The 19,597-nt window shown below is 42.7% G+C and overlaps 1 protein-coding gene across 3 annotated transcripts in view; it reads right to left on the bottom strand.

The window, feature by feature from the left end:
• PTPN3 (protein tyrosine phosphatase non-receptor type 3) overlaps window positions 1-19,597 on the bottom strand; it is a 524,536-nt gene that overhangs the window by 325,033 nt on the left and 179,906 nt on the right. For all 3 annotated transcript variants that reach the window (XM_083188292.1, XM_083188290.1, XM_083188291.1), the window contains exons 5-6: window positions 8,801-8,876; window positions 474-518 (exon numbers count right to left, since the gene is read on the bottom strand). In XM_083188292.1, coding sequence (XP_083044418.1) covers window positions 474-518; window positions 8,801-8,876 — 121 coding nt within the window. The remainder of the gene's footprint in view (window positions 1-473; window positions 519-8,800; window positions 8,877-19,597) is intronic.

The following is a 19,597-nucleotide window of genomic DNA, read 5'->3' as shown; positions in this document are numbered from 1 at the left end:
GGCAGCGTCTCCCCGAAGCGGAGACGGGCTGGGAGACGCTGCCCATCTGCCGCGATTCTGGGACGCACGTGCGCGTGAGACGCACGCGCGTCCCAGTCAATATCGCCGGCGCCGCCAGCGCAAGGGATCTGGTGAGCGCCGGGGATAGAAGAGGCCAGTTCCATCTGTATACTGTAACTTATAAACACAGGATGATATCCAATTATCCATGATCACTGGGGCCTATTCATTCAGCCTGCGGCAGGCAAAGCCTAATCCTTATAATGTGTTTTTACATATCTATCGAATAGGATATCTCAATAAAAAAAATAATATTAACAAAAATAGCGAAAAACTGAAGTTTTGCTCCCAATGTCTTAGCGGGAGTAAGCGGAAATATGTGCATGAAAAATAATGCACAAGTAAAGGGTCGACAAATTACAAAATAAGAACTACTGTATTCAAACTGTACTGCAATAAGTAACATGTCTTACCTTCCCTCTAAAATGTCATTTTTTAATTGCAAGAAATATAAGTGCCTGAAAAACACAAAAAAGTTATTTATTTTAACACAATACAACTAAATAAAGATTACTAGCCTTAACTAATAGTATAACTTGTGTTTAGGTAAAGAAAAAAAAAGATTGCATTGTAAATCAATTAGTTATATATTATACATTTATTTTTTTTACCTCCAGACATGGAGCCATTACTAAGCCAAATATAAATAAAGTATAACTATACATAAATGGTATTATGTTTGGATCATTTAAATAAATGCAATTACCTGTATCAAAAGAGGAACTAAATTATATTTCTAGCTACTATTGAACTGTAGACGGCGCAAATGGACACACTAGGTAATCAATTTTGTTAAAAATCCATATGTATTTATTTTAACAATTTATAATATTTAAGAAAGAGCACCGGCCGGTGAGACCAAACATAAAACAGCAATAACATAAATATAAAAAACACTCAAATTAATAGCACAACTACAGTTATCTAATTCCTCTGGTTAAGTTAAGAACAAGCATAATATATGCAATGTTTCTCTGATGCTAACAAGTGCAGATTGGAACCGTTCCTCATGCTAAAAGCAGTTTGCTAAAAAAAAATGTCACTAACCCCTGCTGAGCAGAAATGAATGTTTAACCCTATGTATGCTTAACCAAGCCAACAGCTACACAGCTTTTCTTTCTACCTACACCAAAGGCTATTTAAGATTGCTGCTAAGAGACACTCAGTGAGTGATTGGTGTTAGCCCGAGGAATTAGAAAACTGTAGTTGTGCTATTAATTTACGTGTTTTTTTATATTTATGTTATTGCTATTATGTTTGGTCTCACCGTCCGGTGCTCTTTCTTAAATATTATAAATTGTTCAAATAAATACATATGAATTTTTAACAAAATTGATTACCTAGTGTGTCCATTTGCGCCGTCTACAGTTTGTGTAAGAACTATAAAGGGCTTCACCTACAAAATATGCTTTTCCTGGGTGAAGTAAGTTCTATGATGTTGCCAGGACTTATTGCATGAACAAGGAGTCAGTGTGGAACTAGGCGAGCAAAGTAGTGGGCTGAATTGAGGAAAGGGAGAGACCTGGATACTGACTGACACAGAATATGGACTGCAGTAGCTCGGACCAAGACCAAGAGACTGGAAAAATAAAGCAACCAAGAAACTAAACCAACAGAAAGTGAAACAGGCAGAGGACGGAGCAAAGTGCAGACTAAAGCCTCATACACACTAGGCAATATACAGTAGTAAAAGTAATCTCTCAGAAGGATCCTATTGAGTGATGTATTTTACTATATATATATCTAGTAGTGTGTACACTGAATATCCCACACATCGGTAATGACCCCCTCCCTCGTTCTACATGTTCAGATAAAAACTTGCTTCCCAGTCACATCACCATCAACTCTCCCTTCCCCACTGACATTGGCAACTGACATTGTATGCACTTGCCGACGTCAGCACCCCGCAAGTGGGTATGTCGTCTTAAAGATAAAGTCCTTCACATGGGAGTTTTTATCGAAGATGGGATTAGGGTTACCACCTCATCCCTTTAATTCCAGATACACATTAATTACACAGGTTCTGTGGCAATTTAAAACTAAATGAAATGGAGTCTTGAAGTCAGCCAGCCACAGAACCTGTGTAATTAATGTGTGTCTGGAAATAAAGGGATGAGGTGGTAACCCTAGATGGGATGTTGCCCATAGAAACTACTCATTATATTTATATTCTAGAAGGTGCTAAATAATTAAGTAGAATTTGATAGTTGCTTTGGGCAACATCATATCTTTAATAGAACGCTAATCTTCCTAAATGTACCCCTAAATATCTGGTTAATGTTCATTCTAGCACCCGCTATCTTTGAAAACCCACGCAGTTCCACTTCCCCACCTGGGGTGTCGATGTCTGCTGTGGTGTTTCTAGCACAGGTCTAGTTTGCATGTCAGTGCTGATATACAGTCCACACTGTGCTAGAAGCACTACAGCAGACAGTGAAACCCAAGGCAGGGAAGAGGAACTGCGTGGGTTTTCAAAGATAGCGGGTGCTAGAATGAACACTATCTGGTGAGAAGCAGAATGCTTGACATTGGCAACATAATCTGAGAATGACCTCAAGAAAAATTGCTGGACAGGTCACTGTATAAAGAGAATGAACCAGAGAATGAACCAGCAGGGAAGCTTAGCTTCCCTGTCTTTTACATCCTCAGCACTCATCTGATGTCTCAAAGAATCTCCAACTGAGTGACTGCTTATTTGAGCAGGGAAGCATCCTGGACCATCAGCCAATCCATCCACGCTGGATTAGGCTACTATGGTGACCACAAGGACTAGAATCCACTATGGCAGATGTTACATGGCTTTCCAGTTGCCTAGCAATAGAAATGGGATAGCTTGTTTTTACATTACAAATAGAGGGAAAACAAAATAAAATCTTTTTTTTCCATTATAAAAATTGGCTTTTCATAAAATAAACATTCATCAAAATAATGTAAATGCCCTCATACATTAGTCAAATTTGCCCAGTTTTCACCAGATTCCAAGGATCGTGCTAAAAAATTGGGTGAAAAGTGGCAAAATCAGATGCATTAGCCATCCAATCCGATGCACAGTCCCATGACGTCAGAGGTCGGACCTACTGACTCGACTCCCCTTTGGCAGCAGGGAAGCAGGATCGATTGTGATACATCACATGTAGAAGGATCGCATGTGATACGCACATACAGAAGGACCCAGGCAGTTCAAGGGGAAATGGATGGCCATACACTGCTGTGAGAAATCGCAGTAGTATATAGCCACCTTTAATTCACTAGAAATACGGTACATCCTAATAAAAACATTGAAATATTAAATATAAGAGTGGCCAACAATTTCAGGTGTATAAATTGCAAGCAGTACCTTTGAAATTAAGCAAATGCATTGCATCCTTAAATAAGATCTGACAAGTAGACATAATCATAATACAGACACAGTTGCACACATACAGTACATACATACATACAAGCGTCACATACAGTATCAAACTAATCAGCACAGTCACCAAGTGCATCCTAGTCACATCCTCTTGTGAATAGGCTGGGAACACACATAAAGATAAAGTATATCTGAAGATCACTGAATCTGCAGATATATTTGGAGAAGGTGGTTGTTCATAAGCACTGGTCAACGACTACTTCATTCTAAAGATTTCAGTTGTTGAGGACATTGGTCAATTAATCTTTCCTCTGTACACACTGGCACATCCTTTTCATGGCATGTACCAAATATTCCTGTAATTTACCTAATGGGCTAGTCTTCTAAAGAGAACACACAGAAAAAGAAAATAGGCTATTTTTCCCTAAGTTTTCTCTCCAGTGTCTCATTCGCTCACTTTTTCCTACTCCCATTATCTCGCTCCCATATTAAAACTCCCACTGCCTTGCTTCCACAGGTTCCCATTGCCTTGCTCTCACAGTCTCCTACAATACTTCATGTTTTTGAGTAAATGGTATATAGCTAATATACAACCACTGACAACAAAACCCCTCAGGGTAGATGTTGGCCAAAGCATGCATATGCGATTGCTCTCACTGGACAGGCACCTGCAGGTAATGGCTCCTGGTGGTAGGAGTTCTTGTATTCACCAGAAGGCCAGTTTCCCACGTGGTGAATGTGACTCAGAGGGAGCGAGATCTCATGATACAGCTCCTCCTGGAAGTCACGGGCCTGCTGTGATAATGCGGATCCAGGCAGTTGCACAAGTGTGCACATCATTACCTGGGATCAGAAGGAAAGCACGGTTGACAGAATAAGCAACACTTTTTGTAACTACAGACAAAGGGTGTACCATGGGAGGACAGGATGCCAGCCTCCTGTGCCACCACCCTGTAACACCAACACAGACTGGTTTTACCATCTGCACACCACCTCCTGAGTTTACGTGACTGACATCCACTCTGCCTTTGCGGAAACTCAGTGTTGCTGGACTATTGCACATTGGTCCTTAATCTGATTGACTCGCTCGGCCTCGAATTCGCACCAGAAGCCGCCCTGCGAATGGTGGTACGTCCGCCCCCCTTTGCAAACCGGGTTAATTCGCCCAGCATGCAAATGGGTGTTTTACATAAACATCCATTTGCATGCCAGTGGGACCCTTCACCATCTTTCGATGGTGTCACAAATGTAAGGGTGGTCCATACTACTTGTACATATGTGTGTCGAATTACAGGGAATTGGGCAATTGTCCGCCCCGCCACATGTGCCTCACGAATGCATTAGCATGTGTACGCCAATCATTTTCATGGGAACACCCATGAAATGCTGGCCGTTCACATATACTGACCCAGGCCAGCAACCCACACCCCTCTCCAACTTCGCTATAAAAGGCAGGGATCGTGCACTCGGTGAACAGATTTTGCACCCAGTTTGCACGCTCCAAGTGTATACACATGCGCAGAAATGCTGCTGCGCATGCGCATACACAAAACATTGGTCCCCATGAAAATTCGCACCTGACCAAATCAACCTGAATAAGAGCCATTGTGCAGAAGACCCTTCACACACACATCTTGCATCAACCAGTGTCCTGGTACCTATACAGTTTACAGATTTCATCTAATGTATTGGCAATGTGACCAATAAAATACTCTAGATTGATACACTGTCATTTATATTTCTGACTTATTAAGATCAAGAGGGTCATTAGATCATTTGAGCCATCATGTTCCAACAGGCGGTATTTAATACCCTTCTATCCACTGCAGCTTGGTGGGAGAATAAAAGAGTGTACCGAGTGCAGCGAGTCAACGTGCCCAAAGCATGGCGAGCACAGTAAACCATGTGAGCGGAGAGGGTTCACTTAGACTGTGTCCATGTCTATTTCAGGTGTTAATCTAAGCCCTGTCAACCTTCAGTGGTCCACTCAATGTTAGTTGAACTAAATACAGTCAACTCTATGACCCATACATGATCAAGATCACTAGTATTACCACACAAATAAAGATCACAGGAGCTAATAGAGCAGGTCTCATTGCTATCACTCTGGTCCCTACATAAATAGCGATGTAAGGGCATTTTATAAGCAATCTAGTGAGATTGCTCAGAAATTTTCAACAAAAGAAATGCAAAAATCCGCCCAACGCTGGTGAAATCTAACAGGACTTGGCATGGCGGCAGCAGATATATGAGCAGGGCCAGATTAAATGGGAGGCACAGGGGGTCAGTATTCATGGGTCCCCCTCTATCTAGGTTGGATTGTATTTTTGTTAGAAATCTTTTTTATAGCTAAATGTTTTGTGCATAGGAGTGGCGTAGTGCTGCAGCTTCACCAATGTGACAATAATTAATGGTGAGCATTGGGAGCCAAAGCACACTGACTGCACAAGTGTGCGTGCATTACTGAGGTTGACCAAGTCCCATGAGACTAGGAGGTCAGAGCCTTAGAAACTTGTGCTGAGCTCTGATTGGTGGAGCTCATCACATGCTTCTCAGGCCCATGAGGATAGCAGAAGCAGCGGCCATGGGAGGGTTTTTAATCGGAGGCAGCACTGAGCCTGTGCGGTCTCCTACAGAGTTAGGTACATAGGGACAATCAGGCTTTTCATCTGGTATATATATATATATATATATATATATACATACATACATACAGGACAATAAGCGGCACTCGGATACTTGGTAGAGGTGAAAAATTTAGGATATTTAATCCATGTGCAGATAAGACTACGTTTTGGGGCTTCACTTGCAGTTTGGATCCCAATGAGCACACATCTCCCACAGGCACATGGAATTGAATCCTGTACTATTGGAAATAATACATTGGGATAAGAGAAGAATTTTGCCCTAATAGGTTCAAGAATATCTATATACTGTGAATGTCAATGACATCGGAATAGATAAAGCAACTTATCATCATTTTAATATTATAAGAAGGCTCCTATCACACCAATCATCTTGTGAGGTGTCATTTTTTGGGACCCCAACCATGGTCCTTATTCAATTCTCGGTATTCATGCTTGTGGACCCAGAAGGGCCTAACACACCCTGTATATTTATTTTTAAGATCATGAACCCCTGAAGAAGTCTCTAACGAGACGAAACGCGTTGGGTATTGGTCATTTGTACTGAAAATAAAAAGAGAAAAAACTTCTCACAAAAAGAACTATTACAACTGTATTGTTATTATTTTAAAAATATTGATTTTTTCATACATTAATGTTTGAGGGACATTATTAAGTAAGGGCGCTGAGGACACTATTGTTGGTGTATATATATATATATATATATATATATATATATATGTGTATATACATACATACATACATACATACACTGTGAATAGGATTACATAACTAGGGATTCAAATTAAGTCTTTGATCTTTATTTTGTAAAGCAGGTCACAGCATACAAGATCAATTACACCGGCAAGCATAGTTACAGGCAGCAGCAACGAGGTAATCACAGCACTAATGCTCCAGCTCATGGGTCCTCAAACTGCGGCCCTCCAGATGTTGTGAAACTACAAATCCCAGCATGCATTGCCACAGTTTTGCTATAAGGGAGTGTTAAAACTGTGGCAAGGCATGCTGGGATTTGTAGTTTCACAACATCTGGAGGGGCACAGTTTGAAGACACATGCTCCAGCTAATCCACCATGAATGAAGAGCATTTACCCTTAGCCCTGGAAACACTTATATCAGGAGGTCACAGGTGTTGCTTATTATGCAACCTTGCTTCTGCTACTGCTTCAAAACCTGGTCTGGATCCTCCACATTATTCTCATGTGAAGATATGCTGTCTCTGCCACACTACTCCCCCTACTCTGGGGAAGCTACTGAATTTTCAGGTGAGCTCTTGCCCTGCTCACCTCTACTGGTGTCATCCGCCCGGGTACACAGCCCTGCATAAATGTGTCACAAGGTGTTAAAAATACATTAAATGTGTTGCTGGTTAAAATAAAGATGATAAAAGCATAAATGTGCTGCTGGCTTGAAGCTGAGGTGTCACAAGATTTTTTCCATAGCGTAAATGTGCTGCTTGTCGCTAAGCCACAACATATGGCATGATGGGGTGGTAGCTAGACCATGAGAATTTTGGGTACTTGTTTCCTAGCACGGCCACACCGATTAGCATCGGGGTGGTCGTGTCGGAAAAAATTGCGTCAGTCGCATTGCATGCGACCAAATCTCATGCGATGCGACCGACGCGATTTTTACATTGAATCAAATGTGAATAGGGTCCCTGGGACCCTATTTTACATTGCCTTCAATGTAAAATATTACCCAGACCCCCAATTTGACCCCCTCAGTGCCACCCTACGATTGACGCAAACCCAAAGCGTGGCGGCGGTGCGCGTCCTCCGACCTTTTCATACCCCTACTATCCACGTCGGTGTGGAGTTGAGAATATAAAGTGTGGCGAGCGCAGCGAGCCACCGAGCCCGAAGCATGGCGAGCGCAGCGAGCCCCGCGTATAACTTCACAGGTATACGCGTCCGCTCGCCACGCTTTGGGCTCGGTGGCTCGCTGCGCTCGCCACACTTTATATTCTCAACTCCACGCCGACGTGGATAGTAGGGGAATGAAAAGGTCGGAGGACGCGCACCGCCGCCGCTCGCCACGCTTCGGGTTTGCGTCAATCGTGGGGTGACGACAGGGCCATATACAATGTGAAATGGGTCATATTGGCCCATTTCACATTGTTTCCTATGTGAGATGGACTTAATCAAGTCCATCTCATCTTGTGACATTATAATGGCACAAGACCGACGCGATGCTCCCGATTTCAATGTTAAAAATTATTTTAACATTGAAGCCTATGGGGAAATCGCGGGCATCGCGTCGGTCGCGTCTGGGGCAATGTTAATGGACGCGACCGACGCGATGCCCGCGATTTTGCCTTTGACGGCAAAATGGACCTGATTTCAAAGGAAATCAGGTCCATCGCGGGCATCGTGTACCTTAACTTTAAGGTACACGATGCCCGCGATTGTGGCCGTGATAGGAAACAAGTACCAAATTTTGTTGCATGTTCTTTGCCTTACCATAACATTTCATTTTTCTCATTTGCTCTGACACCCCTGATAGTAAATTCTGTTCTAAAGCATAAGTTGTAAACATTCAAAAAACATGCAAAGCACCAATTGTTACCCACTTGAAAATAGGGTCAGCTAAAGAATCTTAATACCTGTAATACAAATAATAACAGTAATAGCAATGAAGAAAAAATAATAATAACAATAGCAAAGCAAACTCATAGAAATCAAATAATAATAATAATACTAATAATAATAATAATATAATAATAATAATGAAAATGAATTACCTTGTTTGATCCTGTTGCAATGTGTTCGGGTCTGGTATAAAAAATCTCACTCTGAAGAGAAGGTAGCATGGTAAACCTATATTACAAATTTAAACAAAACAAAAACCTTTAAATTAGAAATGTGCACAGCATACTATTCGGGTTTTGTGTTTTGGATCTGGATCTACTTTCGTGTTTTGGTTTTGAGTTTGTATTGTAAAAAAACAACATAAAAACAGCAAAATCACATACAGTATTTTTATTTTGTTCCTACAGTATTATTAACCTCAATGTCATTCTGAACACCTCACAACTCCCAATATTGTTTTTAGGATAAAAGGTTGCACCAATGTACTGTAGTTGAATGAGTTAGCTAAGCAACACAAGTGGGCGGCCCAAACACTTGGCACTGCTGTGGCAGACAGGATGTCAGCTTTAGATAATTTCAGACAGGGTCTTCCACAATTGTGGCTGAATTGATTGGTTCATTTGGGCCCCCACAAAAAAGAAGTGCTATGTCTGCTGTCTGTATCAGTCCAGGGAAGACCTTTTTGCCGTATCAAGAGGTGCTGCTACAGTATTTCCGCCACATTAGTTATGGGGTTCTGCTAAGTCTGCCAAAACAGTCAAGTGTGTTCATAGGGATTCGGTATGAAATCCCGATGGTCAAAATCCCGACAGGGTCAAAATCCCGAATGGGTCATAATACCGACAAGGACAAAATCCTGACAAGGTCAAAAACCTGACATTTAAAATCCCAACAAGGTCAAAATAGCGACATATAGAATGTATAGGTGAAACAGTCAACATGAATTTGTGTCGACAGGTCGCGAGGTCGACATGTGTTTTTTCAGTGTTTTTGACCAGAATGTCGACATGGTCGACATGGACACAGTTGGAAGTGAACCGCAGCCCCTCGCATCGCTTGCTTCGCTCGCAATGCTTTGGGCACGGTGCCTCGCTGTGCTCGGCACACTATTTTGTTCTTCCACCACGCCCTAGTTGATGGTAGGGCATGAAATACCACCTGTCGGCACATTTCGGGTCAAAAAAACAGTGAAAGAAACCATGTCGACCTCGCGACCTGTGGACACAAAGTCATGTTGACTGTTTCACCTATATATTCTATATGTCGGTATTTTTACCTTGTCGGGATTTTAAATGTCGGTATTTTGTCCTTGTCTGTATTTTAAATGTCAGGATTTTGTCCTTGTCAGGATTTTAAATGTCAGGATTTTGTCCTTGTCGGTATTATGACCCATTCGGGATTTTGACTGCATCCTGTTTATAGAAATGAAGTACAAACAATTGAAAGATCAGGAATCACTTCCTACTACTAGTGCTGAAGCTGGTGCTCAGACGCTGCCCGGGCAGTGCGGCTCTGCGCAGCGTGACGACATCAGAGGTCACGCTGCGCAGGCCACACAAGTCACAACAGCCGCCTCGCGACGCCCACCCACCGAGGCTGCCTGCAAGATTCGCCTCTTCTCAGACCATCGCCCGACGTTCACCCGCCCAGGCTGCATCATCCCACCTACACGCCCAGGCTGCATCCGCCCAGCTGCACTGCACCTGTAAGTAAATATGCGGGCGGCCGGGGTGGGTTTTTGCTTTAGGGAAGCCAATCCCGGGATTGGGCATTTTTCAATCCCGAATTCCGAATTGAAAAAAATGCCCCGGGATTGGCATCCCTATCCGACAGGCTTTTTAGTCTCTGCCTTCTTCTGACACTTTCCTTACCTCCTCACTGCCCTTTACTGGCATCTCTTCTCCAGCTCTTGGCTGCCACTACATTTACAGCATAGCTCTACTGCCAGTGATCCCTCAGGCAGCCCAGAGGTCTGCTTCCTTAGAAAAACTGCCACCAGGCTCAAGCCCCGCCCACTGGCAATCACACCACCTCACACTGGATGATTGACAGTTAGGACACACAGCTTTCTAAGCATCTTCTCCACTGCCCTGGTCATTAATATATACACACTGTCGACTTTTTTGCTACCCTCTCCGGGAGAAGACAGCCAGCTCACTGTAGCAGGGAGGTGGGGCCATCACCGGGAGGGGAAAGGGGGTGGTCCGGGGGCAGAGCCATAGATGGGCTGTACTATTGTGGGCATGTCCAGCGTGATCACGGAATTTTAGCCCCGCCCCCCGCAGGGCAATGCCTGTATTTCAGGCATTGAAATTTGACCTGTGGACCCTCATTTGACCTGCGGACCCCCCCCCCCCCCCCCCCGCCGGGGGGAGGTTCCCAGGAGATTGAGAGAAATGCAGGAGGGTTGCCCCCCTTTCCAATTGGCCGGGATTTTACCTCATAAACACTACTCTAATTACAGTGTTACACATGACTGACTCATAGTGACATAGTTTGTGAGGTTGTTAAACATATCAGTCCATCAAGTTCATTCTATCTTAAAAATTATACTATTTGCATGGAACAAGGAAGATGAAGTATGACAGCAGTCACAAGTTGCAAAGCATATTATGCTGGCCATAACAATTATGCTGTGTTAAATGTGCGTACAATATCTGCCATAGTGCAGTAGTATTTACACAGTTAACTGACGTACTGTGTCCCAGCTCTGGATACCACTTCATTAGACAAGAAATCCCCAGATCCTCACTCAGACATGCTGTTCTAACCACTGTATACTTAACCACCGACATATGAACAAGTGGAACAGGACACACTAAGTACTACATGATTGTCATGGCCCACCCCCAACAGCAGCAGCATCTCACAAACACCAACTCATTCCTAGGCAGGCTATGCTGGGTATCACCAGTTTCAGTAAGAGGAGAAACTGAGAATCTCTTATGCTGGGTACACACCAGGACGACAAGGGTCCGATCCCATCAATCTAGATCCAATGTAGATTTTGTGGTGATTGGGCTCTTTTCTGTCCTGATGTGGTCCGATACCGATCCGATGCGAGGTCCTGCGGGTCGGTCGTTATTCAGATCCTACCTGCAGCAGGTAGGATCTGGAAACAACCATACTCCTGGGTGCGGGTCGCCATCAGATCGGATGTGCACCGTGAGCGGGTCGTGCCCCCCGTGTCATTGTGAGTGGGTCGGAAGAAACACTGATGACCTGCTCACGATGTGCATCGTGAGCGGGTCGTCCTGGTGTGTACCCCGCATTAGAAAAAGAAAGTGAGACCGCGTCCACCCGAGCTAATATTGATCTTCCCTTTTATATTCTGTAATTTGTCTTATTTTCCTCTCTTATACTACAGCAAGGAGATTAGAGAAAAATATGTGATTATCCTCCTTTTTATACAAGTAAAACTGCTACCCGTTCAATGTTTGTCGAATGTAATGCCTTGATGACAATGTGTAAGAAATTGTAAAAACGCTCAATCCTTAATAAAAAGTTTATTTAAAAGAAAAAGAAAGTGACATCATTGTACAATGGCTTACCCCACTTGGACTCTACTGGGAATATGTGATATTTATTTGTTTTTATTCATTACCAGTTATTTAGTATATTGCACACATATTCTGCAGCTCTTTAAAAAGAATATTTGCACATTCACATTAGTGTTGTGAGAGCATTAAATCTGGGCAAATTCCAAGTCCCATGTTTTGCCCACACAATTAATTTGACAGTGGTGCATAATTTTTTTGAAAAATTATAGGGGCGTGTAAGAGATGCTTTCAGTAGCCCGAAAAAGGGTGGTCAATCAGTTGAAATCAGATAACTATATTTTGGTCAACATACTTAATCCCAGGATTAAGCATGTGTCTTTGTTTCCGATGGACACAAATCTGCAGAGATTCAAAGAGCATTTGGTGAGAAAATTGTCGGCTCAAGCGGAACGTAGTGTTCCCGCTAGGCTGTTTTAGCAGTGCCCCGCTAAAACAGCCTAGTGCCTGCCCCAACTGTGTGCACGGGGAAGTGCAGTGCCGCCTTAGACGGCGATTCCCGTCGCTTCCCCGGCAGCACGGCAACTTTGGCAGGCCCGGGTCAGCCCCCTTTAATGACGTCATGGCCCAGGCATGCCCCTTTTGTGACATCGGCAGCCCAGGACCACCCACAATTGTGACGTCGGCGGGCCCGGTCTGCCCCCCTTGCGCTGCCCCCAGGCAGCGGCACCCTGCCTGCCCGCATTTCTAGAGTGAACACTACGGAACGTGACATGTCAACATCTCCTTCTTTCTTTTCTCCGGCAACTGGATTTTCTTTTCTTTTTTTTTTTATATTTATTTTTCAGTTTTCAAAAAACATACATCAGACATGGTCATATAGCATACATGTCTACATATACACATACAGCACATAAAAATTTACACTACATTACCTACAATATGGCAGGTATTCAATGCTTGCTCTGGGGAGCTGCAGCGAATACTGTGTAGGATTCGCTGCACTTTCTCCCCAATTCTCCCTGTAGGAAGATTCGCCGGGCAGCCACCCGTTCTCCCTATTCAATGCCTCAGGGGCTCTCTGCCCCTGGTGGCGAATTTTAACACCCCCGGCGAATGCCGCCGGGGAGCTGGGGGACGGCAGCAGGCAGGGGGATGGAAGCCTCCCTGCCTGCGCCGGACACTGTGGGGGTAAAGGAGGGCTGTGGGGGACAGAGGGAGAGCCCCCAGAGCTGTCAGGGGGCTGTGTTAGGGATTTCTCCATCTTCCCCAATTAGGTTTTCTAAGGTTTTTATCCCTCTAGTGATCCATGTATCTACTCAAAGATCTGGAATACATTTTGTTACTGTTTTTATTTCCATATGCTGTATTTTAAAGGTGTTTTAATTTTCTCATGTGTATTCAGAAACAGGTCCCAGACTTTGAGTGTGTCTTTAATCGCTTTTGGGGTATCTTTAGTTATTTCTCTCATATTTGCTGGTATCCAAATTAGATATATCTCTATATAGCATTTACCTGCAATGTCTTATGTTGTTTCTTATTAATCTTAGGGGCTTCTATTAAATGGGTATCTCGTATTCTTTCCGCAAAGGGCTCTATCGACAAGACAAATATGATTGGTGATAATGGGCAGCCTTGACACGTCCCATTGGTGATGGTAAATTTGGGAGATATCAGGAATTGCACAATATGTGTGCTTCTGGGGTCGAGTATAGTGCCATTACTGCTTTCAGAATTTTCCCCATCATCCCAAATTTTTTAAAGACCTCTTCCATATAGCCCCTATTGAAGGCTTTTTGTGTGTCTAGTGACATCACCATAAGGGGTTTCTCTTTTTTATATGATATTCCATCACGTCTATTGCTCTTCTTACGTTTTCTGTCCCCTGCCTATCTTTAACAAATCCCACTTGGTCAAGATTGATCAGGTTTGGTAAGTATTGTTTTAATTGGTTTGCTATAATTTTATCATATCTTTTTATATCTGTATTTAATAGGGCTATTGGCCTGTAATTTTGAAAATGTTTTGGGTCTTTACCTTCTTTGAGGATTGTGACTAGCCTAGCCTCTAACATTTCTGCTTTTTTTTCTTCCTTTTTTATTGCATCTTCAAATGTGGATATTAAAATCAGTCCTAGTTGTTTCTGAAATAGTTTGTAAAATTCATTACTATATCCATCCGGTCCTACCACTTTATTTAATTTTAGAGTTTTAATTGCTTCTCGCATTTCTTGATTTATTTAATTTTGTTATCTAATCTATATCTAATTTTGGTAGTTTAATTCTTGCCAAAAATCTATTTATTTCTCCCTCTGTTGGTTGGGTCGTTTTTTTATCCATTTTGAGGTTATATAATCTTTTATAGTATTCGGCGAACACATTTGTTATTTCTAGTGGATTTGTTATTTTCACCCCATTTTTATTGTAGATTTCTTTTACTTGTTTTCTTACCTGTCTCCCTTTTATTTTGTTTGCTAGCAGTTTAGTTGCTTTATTGCTCTCACAATATAGTTTCTGTTGGAATTTTACCATACAGATGGAGCCGGGCTCCCTCTTGCTGGCGATCCGCCAGCAGCCCGGCGCTCCATCTGACTGAGACGCGCGTGTATCCCACGCGCATCTCAGTTTCCGGGCGGCGGGGCGACGGGAACCCTGTCCGTCTCTGCTTCAGGGAGATGGACAGGGTTAGGGGGGGTGCGAGGAGGCGGTGGGGACCCCGGGTGACCGCCGACAAGCCTGCGGGGACCCGGGGGAAGTACCGTCAGAAGGGGACGAGCACACGCGTCCCCTTTAGCAGATACAGATGGCAGCTGGTGGGGGATGGCGGCTGGCGATTCTGCCGCCATCCCCTGCAAAGACAAGCCCGGCTCCATCTGTATTTCTTTTTATTTGAATTATGCTTTTATTTTCTATTTCTACCCTTTGCTTGTTCAGTTTTCCCAATATTTTGTCATTTTTTGGATTAGTTTTGTGTATTTCTTCCAAATTTTTTACTTGATCTTGTAACTGTCTTTGTTTGCCCTGTTCCTATTTCCTCTCTTTGGAGTTTATTTGGATAATTTTACCTCTTAACACCGCCTTCAGAGTACACCAGAAATGTATCTGGTTTGTTTCTTCTGGGGTGTTAGTATTACAAAATTGCTCTATGGTTTCTTCTATTTGTTGTTTTATATCAGGTCTTTTCAGCAGGTAATTTGGTATCGTCCAGGTTTTATGTTTAGTTACCCTGCTTTTGATATCCCAAATGACCATGACTGGAGCGTGATCGGACCAAGTTTTTGGTAAGATCTCTGCTTTTTTAATTTGTTGTAATGTATTTTTATCTGTTAGTACTAAATCAATTCTTGAGTATGTTCTATGTACATTAGAAAAAAAGTATAATCCCTCAAAGTTGGGTTTTTCACCCTCCAGGCATCATATAGTCCTACTTCAATAATAATGGTAGACATTTTTTGTGAGAATTTTACCAGGGTTTGCTGGTTTTTAATGTTTTTTATTGTCGATTTATTCATCTGTGGATCTAATGTACTGTAGCATTCAAGTCTCCCAACATGATTATTGTTTTTTTTGTAATTTGTTTTAATTTCTTTAACACACTCTTTAAAAAAATGTCCTGGGCCAAGCTCGGTGCGTATATTACTATAAATGTTACTTCTTGGTCCTCCAGTGTCCCATTCAATATAATGTACCTGCCTTGTTTATCTACAATTTGGGTTTCCAATTTGAATTTTATTGATTTTTTTTAAAGAGGATTGCTACCCCCCTTTTTTTATAGATATTGCTAGCAAAGTAGGCCTTTGTATAATTATGGTCTCCCATTTTAGGCGCTTTAGTCCTTGAAAAATGGGTCTCTTGTATTGCTGCCACCTCTATTCCATGTGTATATAGATATTGTAGGACTCTTCCTTTTTTGAGGTGAATTCAAGCCTTTTGCATTGACTGTCAGTATTTTAACCATAGTTATTTATCTTATTTTTGTTTTCAGTATCTTCCTTTTGGCCTCCGTATCTAGGTTTTCCAGCCTTCTTCCCATTTCTAGTCCTGAATTCCCTTTTTAACTGACATTTCAATACACATTCTAAGTTCTGATACATATCACATTTACAACTTCACTTACACAAACTCATCCTTTGTGCTCTCTCGTTATTTTTAGAGCCTTTTTGGTCTCTATCCATCAAGACCTTTTTGTTTTCCTTTACGGGGGGTAGTGGTTCCCCAACCATACACCTATATTTCAAAAATGTTTATCTTGTTCATTCCATAATGTATTTTACTACTGTTTCCCCTCCCTGCCTCCCCTCCCGTCCCCTCCCCAGAGCTCTCCCTCTGGTCCCCCCTTACCCCAACAACCACCTTATTTTTATTTCCAGCACTTGCACTTTGGTATTTCCAATAATTGCTGCTATACACTGTAGAGATTATAGGCATGCTAGGAATTCATAAAAGTGACCATGCCTTCCTTTAACAATAGCTTGCCTACTGCTGGAATGCTAACTATATTTTATTGCTGGTTTTATAACAGTAGGTCATTGAAGTTTTGTAATCGAGAAAGATGTTATTAAATAGTGACAGAGTAACCTTAAGACCCATACACACACATATACTTTGGTGTTTCCGAAGTAATCTGTCAGCACTCTTTTAGCATATCTGTCTTAATACCAATTCAGTTTCAGTGCTAACACATTCATCAGAGCGCCAGTTAGTATATTTCTATGTACCACATGAAAGAACACTCTACTTCTCCGTATTGGAGTTTGGTTTAAACATTTACATTAATTTTCCTCCTCTTTTAAACATATCTTAATAGACCCGTAAATCATTTCCTTACATTTCTATATGTTTCGTGATATTATAAAACGTAAACCCAATACATTTCAAATACTGTGTATTGTGTCCAAAAATATTCAAATATAACTATCGATATTTAATGATATTCACAAATATTCATAGTGCTCCATAGTGCTCCCCCCCCCTCCCTTTCTTCCCATATATCTCTTATTACTAATATAACATTTTTATTTCTGGTACTTGTTTCCTATCTGGGCGCCCACGATTGAAATCGCGGTCATCGGGGGTAAAAATCGCGGTCATCGCGGGCATCGCGGGTAAATCGGGATGCCCGCGATGACCGCGATGACCGCGATTTTTACATAGGGAACAATGTTAAAAAAGGCTGATTGACCGCGATTTTACTGTTAAATGGCTCAATGGACCCGATTTGGCCATAGGAATCAATGTTAAATGGGCCACAGAGCCCATTAACCCTTAAATGTCCCCCCCAATTTTTAACGCCACCCCACGATCCACGCCAACCCGAAGCGTGGCGAGCGCAGCGAGCCCGCGAGGGGCGGCGGTACGCGTCCTCCGACCTTTTCATGCCCTACTATCCACGTAGGCGTGGAGTGAGAATATAATAGTGTGGCGAGCGCAGCGAGCCACCGAGCCCGAAGCGTGGCGAGCGCAGCGAGCCCCGCGAGGGGACGCGGATACCTTCACAGGTAGACGCGTCCCCTCGCGGGCTTCACAGGTGTCGGCGTCGCCACGGACACCTGTGAAGCCCGCGAGGGGACGCGTATAACTGTGAAGGTATCCGCGTCCCCTCGCCACGCTTCGGGCTCGGTGGCTCGCTGCGCTCGCCACACTATTATATTCTCACTCCACGCCGACGTGGATAGTAGGGCATGAAAAGGTCGGAGGACGCGTACCGCCGCCCCTCGCGGGCTCGCTGCGCTCGCCACGCTTCGGGTTGGCGTGGATCGTGGGGTGGCGTTAAAAATTGGGGGGGACATTTAAGGGTTAATGGGCTCTGTGGCCCATTTAACATTGATTCCTATGGCCAAATCGGGTACATTGAGCCATTTAACAGTAAAATCGGGTCCATCGCGCCTTTTAACATTGATTCCTATGGGAAATCGGGAGCATCGCGTCGTGGTGATCGCGGGTACATTTATGTGTACCCGCGACGCGACCGACACGATTTCCATGTTTAACATGGGTTTCAATGGGAAATCGCGGTCATCGCGTCGGTCGCGTCGCGGGTACACATAAATGTACCCGCGATCACCACGACGGGCGCCCAGATAGGAAACAAGTACCTTATTTCTTTATAATTTATTTTGTGGATGTCCCTCTTCCAAAAAAAAGGAGGGGGCAAACCCACAAAGTATTTAGGAAGTGGGTGATGTGTCCAACTGACATCTTTGTGGTCACTTTGTGCTGGAGTTACCATGTCTCAAGTGTCGGCAAAAATACTAATAATGCGTCGGCTAACACAGTTTTATATGATATATACCAATTTAATATCTTTCCCTCTTTTATGGTCTAATTTCTTATGCTATAGTATATGCTTCTCTCTCCTTTGATCTTCACATGGTATATCCCTACTCTTTTAATTTTATTTAGTTGGTGACAGTGTACAGTGTGAACTTTAAACACACCCAACTTAAAGTCAAGTGCATTATATCGATATATCGATATATAGTTGAAAAGGTATTCTGGGGACCATGAAAAGTGTGAGAAAATATATATTTTTTCCTTTCCCTTTCTTTTTTTTCCCCTTTCCTTTAAAAAAAAAAATATATATATTTAAAACCCCAGTGCATTGTAACGATATATCGATATATGTTTGGGAGGTATTAAGATGTCCAACAGTGGTCCTTCCCTAGATACCAAAGCATAAATTCCTCTCTCTAAATATGTCTCTTTTGGCCATCTAACCTTGTTGTCTCCTTTAGATTATAGCTTGTCCCCTTTAGAAGGGACAATAGGGTATTCCAGAAGATGGAGGGGGGAAGAGGGAAAACAGGAAAAGAAAAAATATAAAAAAGAAAAAGGGGAAAAGGCGGAGATGGGGGGGGGAGTGCAGCTTAGGGTATAGGGAGCTATCCCATTTCAAGTTCTTCCCTTAAGTAGGGTAAAAGTGGGGGTTCTGTTCCCTCAGTCCAGACTTTAACATAAACTTGCTTTTACTGTCCCACTCGGATCCAGTCCTCCCGGATTGGCTGAGGGGTCTCTCCTCTTCTTTCTGGGTTTCCAATTCCCCATTCATTTAATAGCTCAAGTCCTTTTTCTGATCCTACAATTTTAAAGGATTCTTGGTGATGGATAATTCATTTCACTGGGAACCCCCATTTATATTCGATCCCTGCGTCTCTTAATGCTGTTGTAAATTTAGCTAAAGCTCTCCTTTTCATCATAGTTTCAACTTAGATCGTTATACAACTGCCATGAACCCAAAACCTCTTTCATTGCCTTATCTCTTGTTGCTCTCATATTTTGATCATTTATTTGGGGGTAGTGAATTTTCATGATCACATATCTGGGAGCATCTTAGGGTGCTTTCTTAGTTTTAGGTAGTCTGTGGATTAGATCTATCAATATTTTTGAGGCCGGTGTGTCTGGGAGTAATTTTTGAAAAACTTGCTTATCAAGATCTTTTGCTGGTATATCCTCG

The sequence above is a fragment of the Crinia signifera genome, chromosome 5 (assembly GCF_055691185.1).
Source record: "Crinia signifera chromosome 5, ASM5569118v1, whole genome shotgun sequence".
Lineage (NCBI taxonomy): Eukaryota > Metazoa > Chordata > Amphibia > Anura > Myobatrachidae > Crinia > Crinia signifera.
This window is presented reverse-complemented; position numbering and strand designations above follow the sequence as displayed.